Genomic DNA, 14536 nt, shown 5'->3' with positions numbered 1-14536 from the left:
AAAAAAAAAAGAAAAAAAAAACTTTAGGAATTATTGTACATAACCCCCCTCCCCCTCTCCCCCCTAAACGCTTGCATTCCACTAAATTTCTCATGAAAATTTCTCATTTATTCTCCAAATTAGCACCATCGATTCTAACGTCTCGTGTGGCAAGCACGTGCCAAGAAAAAGATGAAAACAATCCATTAGTCCCAAAAAATTAGCTACTTTTCCTTTTTCCTGAAAGGGTATATTTTGAGACTACAAAGGAATTTTTGTCTTTTTTTTGGCATGTGCTTACCCACTGATATGTTAGAATTGTTGGCGCTAATATGAGGATAAAATGAGAAAATTCCAGGTAAGATTTAATGGAATAAAAAGTTAAGGGGGTGATGTGCTATAACTCCTAAAGTGACAGGGGTTACTGCAATTAAAAAGTTGAGGGGGATTTAGTGCAACTCCCTCAAAATTCAGGGTTTTTTTCTCTAATTGACCCTTAGGTTAACATGATATTTATAACTAACATATAATACTTGTTTTAAATATCCTTTGGCATAGCCGATATATCGGGCTGTTATATCTTTTATAAGGCTTCCCGCAAAACGATATGGTCTCGATATCCTTTAACACTTTTTGGAAATTCGGACGATATATTCCCTACATGGTCGATATACCAGTTGATATGTTTGCTGACTTCTTTCATTTGTCTTGTTGCAGAACAATATATTGCTTTTGACAATTTTTGGGCACTATATCATAATTCCCTAATATATCAAGTTACTTTTCAGCCTAAAAAATTGACTGAAATATTACACTGCTTCTTTGGACTTCTATTGCTTTTAAAAGATTGGTAAATGATCCTAAACATATATTATTTATATCTTTGTATCCTTAGATTCATTAGGTATATTTAGATAACATTTTAGGACATTATATTATATATGCACATCATCTGATGTAGCACTCATATTTACTATATATCTTTGACATTTCCCCGATGTCGGCAATCTGATATGGAGTTTGGTCGTCCGATATTTCCCGATATTCAATATTTAAAACCTTGCATACAATCGAAGAGAATGATGATGGTAATCAAAGATGAAACAGAAGAAAAGATGGAATAAGGGTAACTGGGAGGGAGGTCATTTGAACGGCAGTACGAAATCAATGGAAATATTAAGATCTTTAGACAAGTGGTAGTTGCAAAATAATTTTGCAACTATGGAAATTTTATTATTTTAGTTACCACAATGATTTATTATTTATTAATACAACTTTATGAATTTTTGTTATGTATTGTTAAGGTTAACTTGCTTAGCAATTTTTTCAGGGGGTTTCTCCATCATATACATGCAGAATTAATTTGAACGCATTTCAGCATAAGACTTTATCACTTCCGTCTCAACAGTTCATTCAGTTTACACGTAGGCAATGTCTATACAACGGAGTCTGGCCTTTTTTATCATCAAAAACACATAGGTGGGCTGTATATGCTGAGAGTGGACAAAAATCTTGGGATTTCGGTAGATTTTTTCGGACATTGTACTTCTTTAACGGGCCACCAAATCCTGCCAAGGTTGGTATACAGCATATGGAAGTATTTATTTATTAGTTGATTCTCAAAAGTGTAAATTTCTATTATATCCTACCTAATTGTATCCTTTTATTTGTCAAGATCATTGCATCAATGCTTGAAAAAGTTTCAAGTTCGGCATCTATCGAATCAGTAGAGAAAATGGAAACTTCTGATTTAGTCCTGGTGGCAGGGGCCACTGGAGGTGTCGGCCGAAGAGTTGTTGACATATTACGCAAGCAAGGGTTGCCAGTTCGTGCCTTGGTATCATGCTATACTGATATTTCTATATGTTTGTCAAATAAATAATTCGTAGGCCTACTCAATATTATGCAGTGTTTTCTTTTAACAATTAAAAGTCTATGATCATGTCTTGCAGGTTAGAAACAAACAGAAGGCAAGAACCATGTTAGGGCCAGATGTGGACTTGGTGAGCTTTGTACATTAAGGTTTTAGTGTTTCGTTCCAGATATATTAGAAAACATGGGAGTCATACATTGAGACAAACATACTACAAGTTTAGAATCAGAATCATAAAAGGTTACTGATATTTTTATGATGAATCTTGAGTTGTTTATTGGGCCACATATTTTGGCATCAAGCATGGGACAGTCTATATTGTGATGGTGACTCACACATGAGATTTCATTTCCTAGTTCTTTTTTTTGCATTGTTGCTTTCTGTTATTTTCAGCATAATTGTCATCATCGTTTGAAAATTTTTCTCATCAAGATGAGATTGACCATGGACATGACTTGAATTCAAGAATTTTCCAAAGAGGGAACCTGCTAAGTTCTATGATCAACTCTTAATCTGACACTTTGGGCCAATTTATGTACAAGCCAACCGTGGGCGTTAAATATTTTTAATCACAAATCCTATCTGACACTTTGGGCCAATTTATGTACAAGCCAACCGTGGGCGTTAAATATTTTTAATCACAAATCCTATGGGGTTTTTTATGAACGCCTTTGGAATTTTTCGGATGTTGATCCTATTCAGCCCAAATAGCTAGTAAATGCTGTTTTTTCTGTCTAATATTCAACTGACTCAACCATCACACTTTCAATCTCTTAGGTTGTTGGAGATATTACTAAGGAGGAAACACTAGCTCCTGAATACTTCAAAGGAGTAAAGAAAGTGATCAATGCAGTATCCGTGATTGTTGGTCCAAAGGAAGGAGATACTCCTGACAGGGAGAAGTATAGCCAAGTAGGTCTGCTCCATCAAAAGTAAAAAATGGCCTCTTTTTATGCATACTTGATTCTGAACTTAATTAGCAATGGATTCTTCAAGCCAATAATGCATGTCTTTTTTGTTGCAGGGTGTTGGATTTTTTAGGATATAAGTTAGGATTTTCTCTGAAATTACTGTTTCAAATTTTATTTTTTAGTTAGTTTCAATAAAATCTGAAATAACTGTTTCAGATTTGATTTACATTTAGTTTTCTGTTTTCTAGTCTAGAGATTGGCTTGTTGAGGATTTTTCTGATTTGGTGGGATCTCTGATTTGAGGCCTTTCTCTGCTATTTATGTGTACTCGTTTTTCTAATAAAAATTGAAGAAGTATGAGATATTTTTCTTCTAAAAAAGCCTACATGGTATCAGAGCCGAATGCTTTTTTCCTCTTTTCTTCTTACTAATAATGATGTCGTACAAGTCGGCGATGACCGGCGCTCAAAACCCTACTGTCTCTTCCAGTTCTTCCGATCCAAATCTGAAAAAATGGCAGTCCGAAAATTCTCTTGTCATTGCTTGGCTCATCAATTATATGGAACCTGCCATTGGAAAACCTCACTTATTTATTCCTACTACTCGAGATGTCTGGGAGGCCATTTGAGATCTTTATTCAGACCTGGAGAATTCTTCTCAAATTTTTGAGTTGAAAACTCAGTCTCTGGAAATCCAAACAGAATGATCGGGATGTTACCACTTATTACAACGAATTGGTAATATTATGGCAAGAACTCGATCAGTGTTATGATGATGTTTGGGAGAATTCGAATGACTATGCTCGCCACAAGAAGAGAGAGGAAAACGACAGAGTTTATATGTTTTTAGCCGGACTTAATCAGAGTTTGGACGAAGTTCGAGGCCGCATTCTGGGTAGGAAGCCATTGCCTTCTATTCGGGAAGTATTTTCTGAGGTTAGACGTGAGGAGTCAAGGAGAAAAATCATGATGAACAACACTGAACCTGGTTTCAACATTGAATCTGAGAGCTCTGCCCTTGTGTCAAAAGGTGTTGATTTCGATAAAGACGGGCGGAAAAAGCCATGGTGCGACCATTGCAAAAAACCATGGCATACGAGGGAGACATGTTGGAAGCTCCATGGAAAACCAGTGAATTGGAAGCCAAAATTCAAACGTGATGGTCGTGCCTACCAAGTCACTACTGAGGAGACTTCGGAGCCTTCTACCAACTCGGATGCAGTTCCTTTTACCAAGGAGCAATTAGAGCACCTGCATAAATTGTTTCAATCTCCGAAATTGTCCTTAACTCCATCTTATTCTTTGGTTCATAAGGGTAACTCTCTTGTCACTGCATTTTTGGGTGTTGTACCTAATTCTGTTCATTCTTGGATAATTGATTCTGGTGCAACTGATCATATGACTGGTTGTTCTAAATTGTTCTCCTCCTATAGTCCTTGTGCAGGCAATAAAAAAGTTAAAATTGCAGATGGTTCACTCTCGGTAATTGCCGGGATAGGAACTATCAAACTCACTTCATTGATAACCCTTCATGATATGCTCCATATTCCCAATTTGTCTTGCAATTTATTGTTAATCAATAAAATTACTTCTGATCATCAGTGTCAAGCTAATTTTTATTCTTCTTATTGTGAGTTTTAGGAGTTAACCACGGGGAGGATGATTGGCAGTGCTAAGGAAAAAGATGGACTCTATTATTTTGACGATGGATCTGACTTGAGTAGACGATGTCAAAATACTTGCTTAAATTCTATTTCTGTTTCCAAAAATAATGATATCATGTTATGGCATTATAGGTTAGGACATCCTAGTTTTCAGTATTTAAAATACTTGTTTACAAATTTATTTATAAATAAAAGTCCATCTTATTTTCAATGTGAAGTTTGTCAGTTTGCTAAACATCATCGTGCATCTTTTTCCCCCTAGCCGTATAAACCAACTACACCATTTACTGAAATCCACAGTGATATTTGGGGTCCATATAGAACACCTACATATTCTGGCAAAAAATGGTTTGTGACATTTATTGATGATCACACGAGATTAAGTTGGGTTTATTTGATGAAGGAAAAATCTGAAGTTGAAACAATTTTCAAAAAATTTTACATCATGGTGCAAACGCAATTTAAAAAAGATATTCAAATTTTACGGAGTGATAATGGTCGAGAATATTTCAAGAATGCTCAGGGCAAATTTTTCCTTGAAAAAGGAATTGTTCATCAAAGTTCTTGTATTGACACTCCGCAACAAAATGGTTTGGCTGAAAGAAAAAACAAACACTTGTTGGAAGTAGCTCGGGCATTACTTTTTACTAATCAAATACCCAAGTATCTTTGGGGTGAAGCTGTTCTTACTGCTACATACCTCACAAATAGAATGCCTAATAAGATCTTAAACTTTGTAACACCTTTTGGTGTTTTTCATAAGTTTTTTCCTACAAATAGACTTTCTTCTTCTTTACCATTAAATATATTTGGATGTACTGCATTTGTTCATATTGATAGTCATGATCGAGGAAAACTTGAACCCCGAGCCACAAAATGTGTGTTTGTTGGATATGCTCCAACTCAAAAGGGATATAAATGTTTTGAACCCATTTCAAAGAAAATGTTTATTACCATGGATGTTACATTTTTTGAATTAATGCCCTACTTCACACCTCATCTTCAAGGGGGAACCAAAATAAAGATTCGGTTTTTTATGATTTTTTCCAAACTGAAGATTCACAAAATGATCTTTCCCCAACCTTGATTATTCAACCTGAAAATCCAAGCCTTATTATACCAGGGGAAAGTGGGTCGAGTGTTTTAGATACCGAAAACGCAGGTCTTCCTGCAATGCCATCTCATGATGTTCATGACCCTATAACAACTAATAAAGAAGAAACAAGGAAAAAACTACAGCATTAGTACCATTTGATATTGTCTACTCACGACAGAGGATAACTCAAAAGGGTCTTCCAATCCTTTGCACTGCCCAGAATCCATAAACCCTTCAGGTAATGTCCTCATTGATTCTTTACCTCATGTTCAGTCCACTTCATCTTCGAGTTCTGAGTCAGCTAGTTCTGAACCTGAGGTTTGTTCAAATACAGAGTGTGTTGACTCTAACCTTCCCATTGCCATCCGAAAGGGTGTGAGGTCTTGTACCCAACACCCATTGTCCAAATATATGTCATATGAAAATCTCTCACCCATCTTTCGTGCTTTTACCACACAATTATCTTGTATGGAGATTCGTAATACTGTGCAGGATGCTCTGAAAGTTCTTGAGTGGAAGGAGGTTGTCTTCGAGGAGATGAAAGCTCTTAAAAAAATGGCACATGAGAATTAGTTGATCTACCAAGAGGGAAGACAACTGTAGGGTGCAAATGAGTGTTTACTGTCAAGTATAAAACTGATGGCTCTATAGAAAGGTACAAAGCTCGACTAGTAGCCAAGGGATTCACTCAGACCTACGGCATTGACTGATGGCTCTATAGAAAGGTACAAAGCTCGACTAGTAGCCAAGGGATTCACTCAGACCTACGGCATTGATTACTTGGAGACATTCGCCCCAGTTGCTAAGCTAAACTCCGTGAGAGTTCTTTTGTCTCTTGCAGTTAATCTTGACTGGTCCTTACAACAATTAGATGTAAAAAATGCATTTCTCAACGGAGATTTGGAGGAAGAAGTGTATATGGATGCACCCCCAGGATTCGGTGAAAAGTTCGGCACAAAGGTGTATAAGTTGAAGAAGTCCTTATACGGGTTGAAGCAGTCGCCAAGATCTTGGTTTGAGAAATTTACTCAATTCATTAAAAGTCAAAGGTATTCTCAAGGGCAAGGTGATCATATGATGTTTTTCAAACTTTCACGGGATGGGAAGATTTCCATACTAATTGTGTATGTAGATGATATAATTCTCACTGGAGATGATGTACTTGAGATGAATCAATTGAAGACTTCCATCTCATCAACATTTGAGATCAAGGATCTAGGATCTTTGAGGTACTTCCTTGGCATGGAGGTTGCTCGGTCGAAGAAAGGGATTGTTGTCTCCCAACGAAAATATGTTCTTGATCTCCTTAAGGAGACTGGAATGAGTGATTATAGGCCAGCTGACACTCCAATTGATCCCAATCAGAAACTTGGAGATAACAAGGAAGGTGATATGGTGAATACAACTCGATACCAAAAATTAGTGGGAAAGTTGATTTACTTATCACAAACACGACCAGATATCGCTTTTGTTGTGAGTTTGGTAAGCCAGTTTATGCATTCACCCTATGAGAAACACCTTGAAGCAGTATATCGAATTCTTAGATACTTAAAAAGTACACCAGGCAAGGGCTTACTCTTTCAGAAGACCAAACAGCAGAACTTAGAGGCATATACAGTAATACAGATGCAAATTGGGCTGGCTCAGTTACTGACAGGAGATCCACTTCAGGGTATTGTACTTATGTTTGGGGAAATCTGGTCACATGGCGAAGCAAGAAACAAAATGTTGTAGCAAGGAGCAGTGCCGAGGCAGAATATAGGGCTATGGCTAACGGGGTCTGTGAGATGCTTTGGTTGAGGAGAATTCTTGAAGAGTTGCAGATACCAATACATATGCCAATGAAGTTGTATTATGACAACAAAGCAGCCATAAGTATTGCACAAAATCCAGTACAACATGATCGCACGAAACATGTGAAGATTGACAGACACTTCATAAAGGAGAAGATTGATTGTGGAGCTATTTGCATGCCTTTCGTTCCTTCTACGCAACAAATAGCTGATGTCTTCACCAAAGGACTCTTCAGAACTAGTTTTGAGTTGGTTGTAAGCAAGTTGGGCATGATAGACATCTATGCACCAACTTGAGGGGGGGTGTTGGATTTTTTAGGATACAAGTTAGGATTTTCTCTGAAATTACTGTTTCAGATTTTATTTTTTAGTTAGTTTCAATAAAATCTGAAATAACTGTTTCAGATTTGATTTACAGTTAGTTTTCTGTTTTCTAGTCTAGAGATTGGCTTGTTGAGGATTTTTCTGATTTGGTGGGATCTCTGATTTGAAGCCTTTCTCTGCTATTTATGTGTACTCGTTTTTCTAATAAAAATTGAAGAAGTATGAGATATTTTTCTTCTAAAAAAGCCTACACAGGGGATCAAATTCTTTGAACCCGAGGTGTGTAATCAATTTCTCCCGCTATGTATAAGCAGCGCAATTTAGTCTATGAATGGCTCATCCATGTCATTGTCCGTTGTATTTTTTTATTAGATAAAAGGAGATTCACCAGAAAAAGTAGAGTATATTAGAATGCGAATTTTGATCAATGTTGTACAGAGTAGAACGGGTCTTCGTGATGGAAAACTTCTGTTTGGACTCAAAGGTACTCGTTCCCCATACTTGGAGTAGAAGCAGAAGTAGGCGGAGTAGTACTTCTAGTAATAAACGGAACTAATATATTATTATGATAAGTATTAGACAAACAATTTAGCTAAATGGCTATGTCTATGGGTTATGCACTATATATCAAGCAAACTTAAATACTTAAACAACAATAATAATTTATTAGTCTGGTGATACCAGGATGAGTACTTATGGTACTTTATATATGTATACATTTATGTTTTTTAGGTAATTTATCTGGAAAACTTTTTTGGGTTGCTCTGGATGATGTTGTCATGGGAGGAGTAAGTGAAAGTACTTTTCAAATTGATCCATCTGGAAGTGAGGACGGTGGACCAACTGGGTTATTTAAAGGTACGACAGTCCACGCTACTCATGCTTGCAGCGAAGTGCAAAGAATACACGAATGAGAAGCATCAAGTGACTGGTATATGTTATAGAAATTAATCCTTCTAACTGAAATTATTTCTTCTCCTTCAGGTACTGTATCAACTTTGCAAACAATGGTGGCTTTACTAGTATCAGGACAAAGGTGACTAATATATTTTCTATCCTAATATAGTTTTCCTTCTTATTTGAGGAGAGGTGTATAATTGAAACTGTGATCATTTTCTATTTCCGTACTTTCTAGCCTAATATGCTTGTGGATTATAATGTTTTGTTTTTTAAGCAACAAACATATCTAAAGATGAATGTACTAGAAATGAGACTCTATAATAACCAAATACAAATACTCTAAGAATTCATCTATAATAAGTTAGAGGTTACTCTCGCCAAAGATAAACATGAGGGAGAATCAATTAAGACAAGTCAGCTGCATGCAATGGATCCTACTAAATGCACTAGTTAGGGGAAGTCATAGAAACACAATTAATGAAGCAAGGAATATTAGAGGTGCAAATGTTGACTTAATGGAGGAGATTAATCTTTAATAGAACTTAATGGGATAAAATGATTCTTGTGCAGTCCTGAAATTTTGGTATAAAGGCTTTGCCATCATTGTTGTTGTCATGCATTGAAAATAGAAATTTAATCCTTAAACAGCATTACTTTGGATTTGCTTAATTTGGAGTTTTACCTCGCCATTTTCCCTTCTTTCAGGATCGTTGGTGCTTTAGTTTCTCCTATTTAGATGTTATTTCTTGCTCATTTGTCACAATCCACATTTAACCATGCCCCTGGTCAATGGACTCGGTGTTTACTTCTTTAGAATCCTGGCCAGTTTGCCACAATTTCACTGGTAACTACTTGGCTTGATGACTCAAAAATGTCTCAACTTAGTAGTAAATTTGTGGTAGCCAAACACCTTTGACCAAAATATTATGAAGAATTTTGTATTGAGCGATACTTCTGGAATCATAGGCTACTAACTTTTCTTCTTTTATTCTTGCCAAGGAGTTTTCATTCTTTTCTTACAGAGCACATGCATATTTAGTACATTACTTGTAAACACTAATTAACCAAATACTATTATCAACCTTCTCAGAACTTTTCTATACCTGAGGACCTTTCAGCCTATGATGGTATTGAAATGAGGGTCAAAGGTGATGGTCGTCGCTATAAGCTCATTGTGCGCACTAGTAGTGACTGGGATACTGTTGGATATACAGCAAGCTTTGACACTAAGGATGGGCAATGGCAGACGGTATGTTATGCTTCCACTTGAATAACGTTAATTATTTAATTTATATTATCGCGAAGTCTCATTGTCTTTTCTACTCTGCTTCAGATTAAAATACCTTTTTCTTCATTAAGGCCTGTATTTCGTGCTCGGACCAAGGATGATGCTCCGCCCTTTGATCCAAGCCATATTTTTCGCTGCAGGTAAGCTTTTTCAATTCTTTTTCTATCCAATTTTCCTCATTATTAGTTGCTTACTTTCATTTCATTTTATTGTACTTCATACGTTGCAGCTAATGTACAGCAAGTTTGAATATGATGGGAAACTCAATCCAACTTTTGTCGAAGGTGCATTTCAGCTTCCATTCTCAAGTATAAGAGCTTACATGAATGAGCCCCTCGCACCCAGGTCTAAGTTCTTCATTAGTATTTGATAATCTCAACCATAATACTTGCAATATTTTTTTTACATGCATACCCTCTGAAAATCAGCACTTTGCTTCGCTACCTTCTGAAGTACTAATTGAGTAATTATGTGTACACCCTTAACAAAATCAATGTTGCTGTAAGTTGTATACGTCTGTCAGTTAAATACAGGCGAACTATAGCTGATTGTTAATTAAATATGCTAAAGATTCTTTAGAAGTTCGATATTTGGTAGAGTAGGAGCATGAAAATGCGCTAGCTTCCATTTCATCAACAATCTTACCCTTTATGCTTAATCTTACCACATTTAAATCGATTTTTTTTGAAAGTTTATATATTATAAGTAGCCTCCACCAGTAATCAACATATATTTGACCGATACAACTATGATGTGTCTCCATATATCAATTTCACTATGCTACTGTATATGTTATTATAGCTTTAAAGAATTGATAGGTTAATTAACATATTTCCAAATATTAAATGCTTTTGACCTAGATTACTAATGGAGTATGTTGTATGGTTGCAATTACCAAGTATGTTACCTTACAGATAAATGGTAATGCCTTTGATGGGTGCACATGCAATCATAATATTTGTTGGGAAAATAAGTGAAGTGCCAACTATTATAAAGTAGTTATGTGTAAATCCCTACTTACAACCTGTTTGTTGGGAAAATAAGTGAAGTGCCAACTATTATAAAGTAGTTATGTGTAAATCCCTACTTACAACCTGGATGCTAAGAGCATGCAGCTAAGCAACTATTATACCAATAAGGCCACCTTCACAGTTAGTAAGCTGGGAAATGTAGATATATTGATAAAGATTAGTTACTAGGCTGAAGTGACATGTTTTTGTAAATTATCTCACTTCTCTCCTTGGTTTGTTGTTGTCAGGTTTGTACATGTGAGTTCCGCTGGAGTTACTCGACCTGATAGGCCTGGCCTAGATTTGAGCAAACAACCTCCTGCAGTGCGCTTGAACAAGGAGTTAGGCTTTATCCTCTAGGCCTGGCCTAGATTTGAGCAAACAACCTCCTGCAGTGCGCTTGAACAAGGAGTTAGGCTTTATCCTCACATACAAACTGAAGGTCTCCTATTACTTATCCTGCAGTGCGCTTGAACAAGGAGTTAGGCTTTATCCTCACATACAAACTGAAGGTCTCCTATTACTTAATCTATTCTTTTGGTATTTCCTAGCAACGTATATAGTTACTTTGACCATGGTGGAGCACTTTAGCCGCGTAGTTTTGAAAATAACGGATATGCAGAAAATTGGTAACGTTTGTTACAATGTGTTCACAGGGGGAGGATTTGATAAGGGAAAGTGGTATTCCTTACACCATAGTCAGACCTTGTGCGCTGACTGAAGAGCCAGCGGGAGCTGATCTCATATTTGATCAGGGGGACAATATAACGGTATTTAGACCACCTTTACATTTTACATATTCTTTATGTTACATTGGTTATTGTCATTCGGTAAAGGTCATCAACTATGTGAATTGTTTAACCAAATTGTAAGAGTATGTTAACCCGTGAGCATATATTTTGACTACTTATTTGAGAAAGGACAGAGAAGCATTCTGAAATTCTAATTGATTACAGGGGAAAATATCAAGGGAAGAGGTTGCACGAATATGTATTGCAGCCCTGGGAAGCCCATATGCATGCAATAAAACCTTTGAGGTTAAAATTCTCTGCCTTTTTGGATTATAATAAAAACTATTTAAAGCACAACCAGAATGAATGGTAGACTGTATACACTATTTAAAAACTGATTATGACTGAATCCTACAATTATCCTTGGACACGGGTTTTATATTCTCTGTTGGATCAACAAAGGATCAATAAAATTATGATGTAAACGATTTCTCACTCTGACCTAATTCTCTTGTTCGGTGAATTCATCAGGTTAAAAGCACCATTCCATTTAGTGAACCCTTCACAGTGGACCCTTCGAACCCTCCTCCCGAAAAGGATTATGATGTTTACTTCAAGACCCTAAAAGAAGGAATAACAGGAAAAGAAGTCTTGGAAGGGAACCCAGTACCAGTTTGAATTTATAGTAGCTTCAATTATGTTGGTTATTAATTATGTCATCGAGGCAATTCTAGCAGTCTTCATGTGTGATGTAAAGATTTGCATTCTTCCCACAAGGCTCTGTATATAATACAACCAGTATGTGCGACTTGTGAGCAATACTTAAGATGAGCATGATCTTCTGCCAAGAGAGATGCGGACGCGGACATCCAGGCACATGCACAGAACTTTCGGCATGTCTATCAGCGCAGGAGATGACGTGCTTCAGTTTTGCATCGGATTCCCACTATGTGGTTTTAGTTGAGATTGAGTCGAGTCTGTATTTTCAGTTGTTTAATTTCTTTTAATAAGAGTTGTAGTTTAGTTTTGTTTAATAAGAGCTTTATTTTAGTCCCACATCGGATGTGGAGAGATATGGAACATTTTGTAAGCCTATTTAAAGGCGGGTTGGTTTGTAAGCAAGGTAATGAATTATTGATGAAAAATATTTGAGTTTCTCCAAATAATGAAAATTCTTTCTTTAAGTATTTGGTGTGTGAAACCCAAATATTAAATCTAGGTGTGTGAAACCCTAGTTTTTTTATCCCTACTCCCATTCAAATCCAACCATTCAATATCCCCACAAATACATCCCAATCAATCATTACAAAAAGAAAAGAAAAAAAAACCTAGTTGTTTCCCCTAGCTTCTCTCCTCTTCCCAGCCACCAGGCCACCACCCCTTCTTCCCCTCCTCCCTCGAATAGCACCACCCCCTCCTTATCAGAGACGCCCGCGCGCCTCCCACTCCAGCGCCTCCTTCCAGCCGAGGTCCCCACTAGCACCAGCTCCTTCTAACAGCGATCTGTGCCGCCTTTCCTGCCGCTCATCTCCTCCTCTAGCAGATCCACCGGCCTTTCCTCCTTCAGCCTTCATTGGATAGCTCGACCACGACGAAGACTGACGAGGGTTTCTCGAGCACGACCTCCGGATCTCGATCAAGGCAATCTTCCCCTCCTCCACCGATGACCAATCTCCACCAGCGCCTCGATCATCAGATCCGATCAACCTGCACAACAAAGGTAAAACAAGTGAGCTCGAATCACGAATTCTATCAGGTAATCTTCAATTTCAACTGTTAGAATATTGTTGGGTTCCTCCTTTAAATTATATCTCTAATCTGTTATCAAATTACTGTCTACAATTTAGTTTACATTTATTATTCTGTCTACAATTGCATTATTTAAAAAAAACTGCATCATTTAGTCTGTTTGGACTTGATTAGCGCATGCCACTCTGTAGTGGACAACCTTATTTATTAGGAGAGTCTAGTAAGTCGGACAATTTTAGAATGGATTCCAACACGTTCCCTATAGCCGACCTCGTAAGTCAACTCAACTCCTTAACCCAAGCGGTGAACGAAGTTCGTCAATCTCAACAAGAAGACCGTGAGAGATTACAGAGGTTAGAAACACGTGGGACGCAAAACAACGAACACAATGAAGAGCACATGCCGATCAGAACCACCAAAGACGTAATACTCAAGACCCTGATGAACGATACCTGAAGAGCATTAAGCTAGACGTTCCCACTTTTGATGGCCGATCGGAGCCTAAAGATTTCTTGGAATGGATCCGACAAGTGGACGATTACTTCAACTGGTATCCACTTTCCGAAGAGAGAAGAGTCAAATTTGCGGCAATGAAGCTAACGGGTCAAGCTAGCCAATTCTGGGCTAACCTAGAAATGATGAGAGTAGCTCGACAAATGGGTCCCATCAACACATGGGTGGTTATGAAAGGCAGGCTCAAAGAGAAGTACATACCTGTCTCTTACCATGACCGTCTTCTCGACAACTGGAACCGATTTACATAAGGTAATAAATCCGCTAAGGATTATGTTACTCAATTTGAAGAGTTCCAAATTTAGTGTAATGCTTTGAACATTGAGAATCCACACCAAACTCTCTCCCGATTTAGAGCCGGACTTCGAGAAGATTTGCGAAATGAACTCTTGATTCGAGGAATTTCTGAGCTTGAGAAAGCCTATGCCATAGTTCAGGACTTAGATACTACGAGGTCTAGCTCCACTATCAAGAATTCCGTACAAGGGCACATACATACTTCGAGTCAATATCCAACTCGATTTCAAACTCAAACATCGTCACATAAGACTGATACCTCGAGTGGGAGTATAGAACGAGATAACAAAGGCAAGGGCACTGAAAGGAATTTCTCAAAGATTAGTTCCACTACCAAATGTTACAAATGCTAAGGGTATGGGCATGTGGCCTCTAACTGTCCAAGTCCAGTAAAAATCGCCATTGTCAT

The 14536-nt window shown here is 37.4% G+C and overlaps 1 protein-coding gene across 1 annotated transcript in view; it reads left to right on the top strand.

Annotated features, from left to right (window-relative positions):
• LOC109828146 overlaps positions 1 to 12755 on the top strand; it is a 13363-nt gene extending 608 nt beyond the window's left edge. Inside the window, exons 2-17 of the mRNA XM_020395178.1 lie at positions 1310 to 1555; positions 1655 to 1816; positions 1932 to 1982; positions 2630 to 2764; positions 7895 to 7918; positions 8012 to 8123; positions 8372 to 8498; positions 8627 to 8675; positions 9630 to 9788; positions 9873 to 9958; positions 10047 to 10172; positions 11086 to 11127; positions 11198 to 11279; positions 11494 to 11607; positions 11794 to 11874; positions 12100 to 12755. Coding sequence (XP_020250767.1) covers positions 1310 to 1555; positions 1655 to 1816; positions 1932 to 1982; positions 2630 to 2764; positions 7895 to 7918; positions 8012 to 8123; positions 8372 to 8498; positions 8627 to 8675; positions 9630 to 9788; positions 9873 to 9958; positions 10047 to 10172; positions 11086 to 11127; positions 11198 to 11279; positions 11494 to 11607; positions 11794 to 11874; positions 12100 to 12246 — 1743 coding nt within the window. The 3' untranslated portion in view covers positions 12247 to 12755. The remainder of the gene's footprint in view (positions 1 to 1309; positions 1556 to 1654; positions 1817 to 1931; positions 1983 to 2629; positions 2765 to 7894; positions 7919 to 8011; positions 8124 to 8371; positions 8499 to 8626; positions 8676 to 9629; positions 9789 to 9872; positions 9959 to 10046; positions 10173 to 11085; positions 11128 to 11197; positions 11280 to 11493; positions 11608 to 11793; positions 11875 to 12099) is intronic.
• Positions 12756 to 14536: the final 1781 nt, after the last annotated feature.

This window comes from Asparagus officinalis, unplaced genomic scaffold, assembly GCF_001876935.1.
Source record: "Asparagus officinalis unplaced genomic scaffold, Aspof.V1 AsparagusV1_Un769, whole genome shotgun sequence".
NCBI lineage: Eukaryota > Viridiplantae > Streptophyta > Magnoliopsida > Asparagales > Asparagaceae > Asparagus > Asparagus officinalis.
Note: the sequence above shows the minus strand (reverse complement) of the source record. Positions and strands in the feature narration are given on the sequence as shown.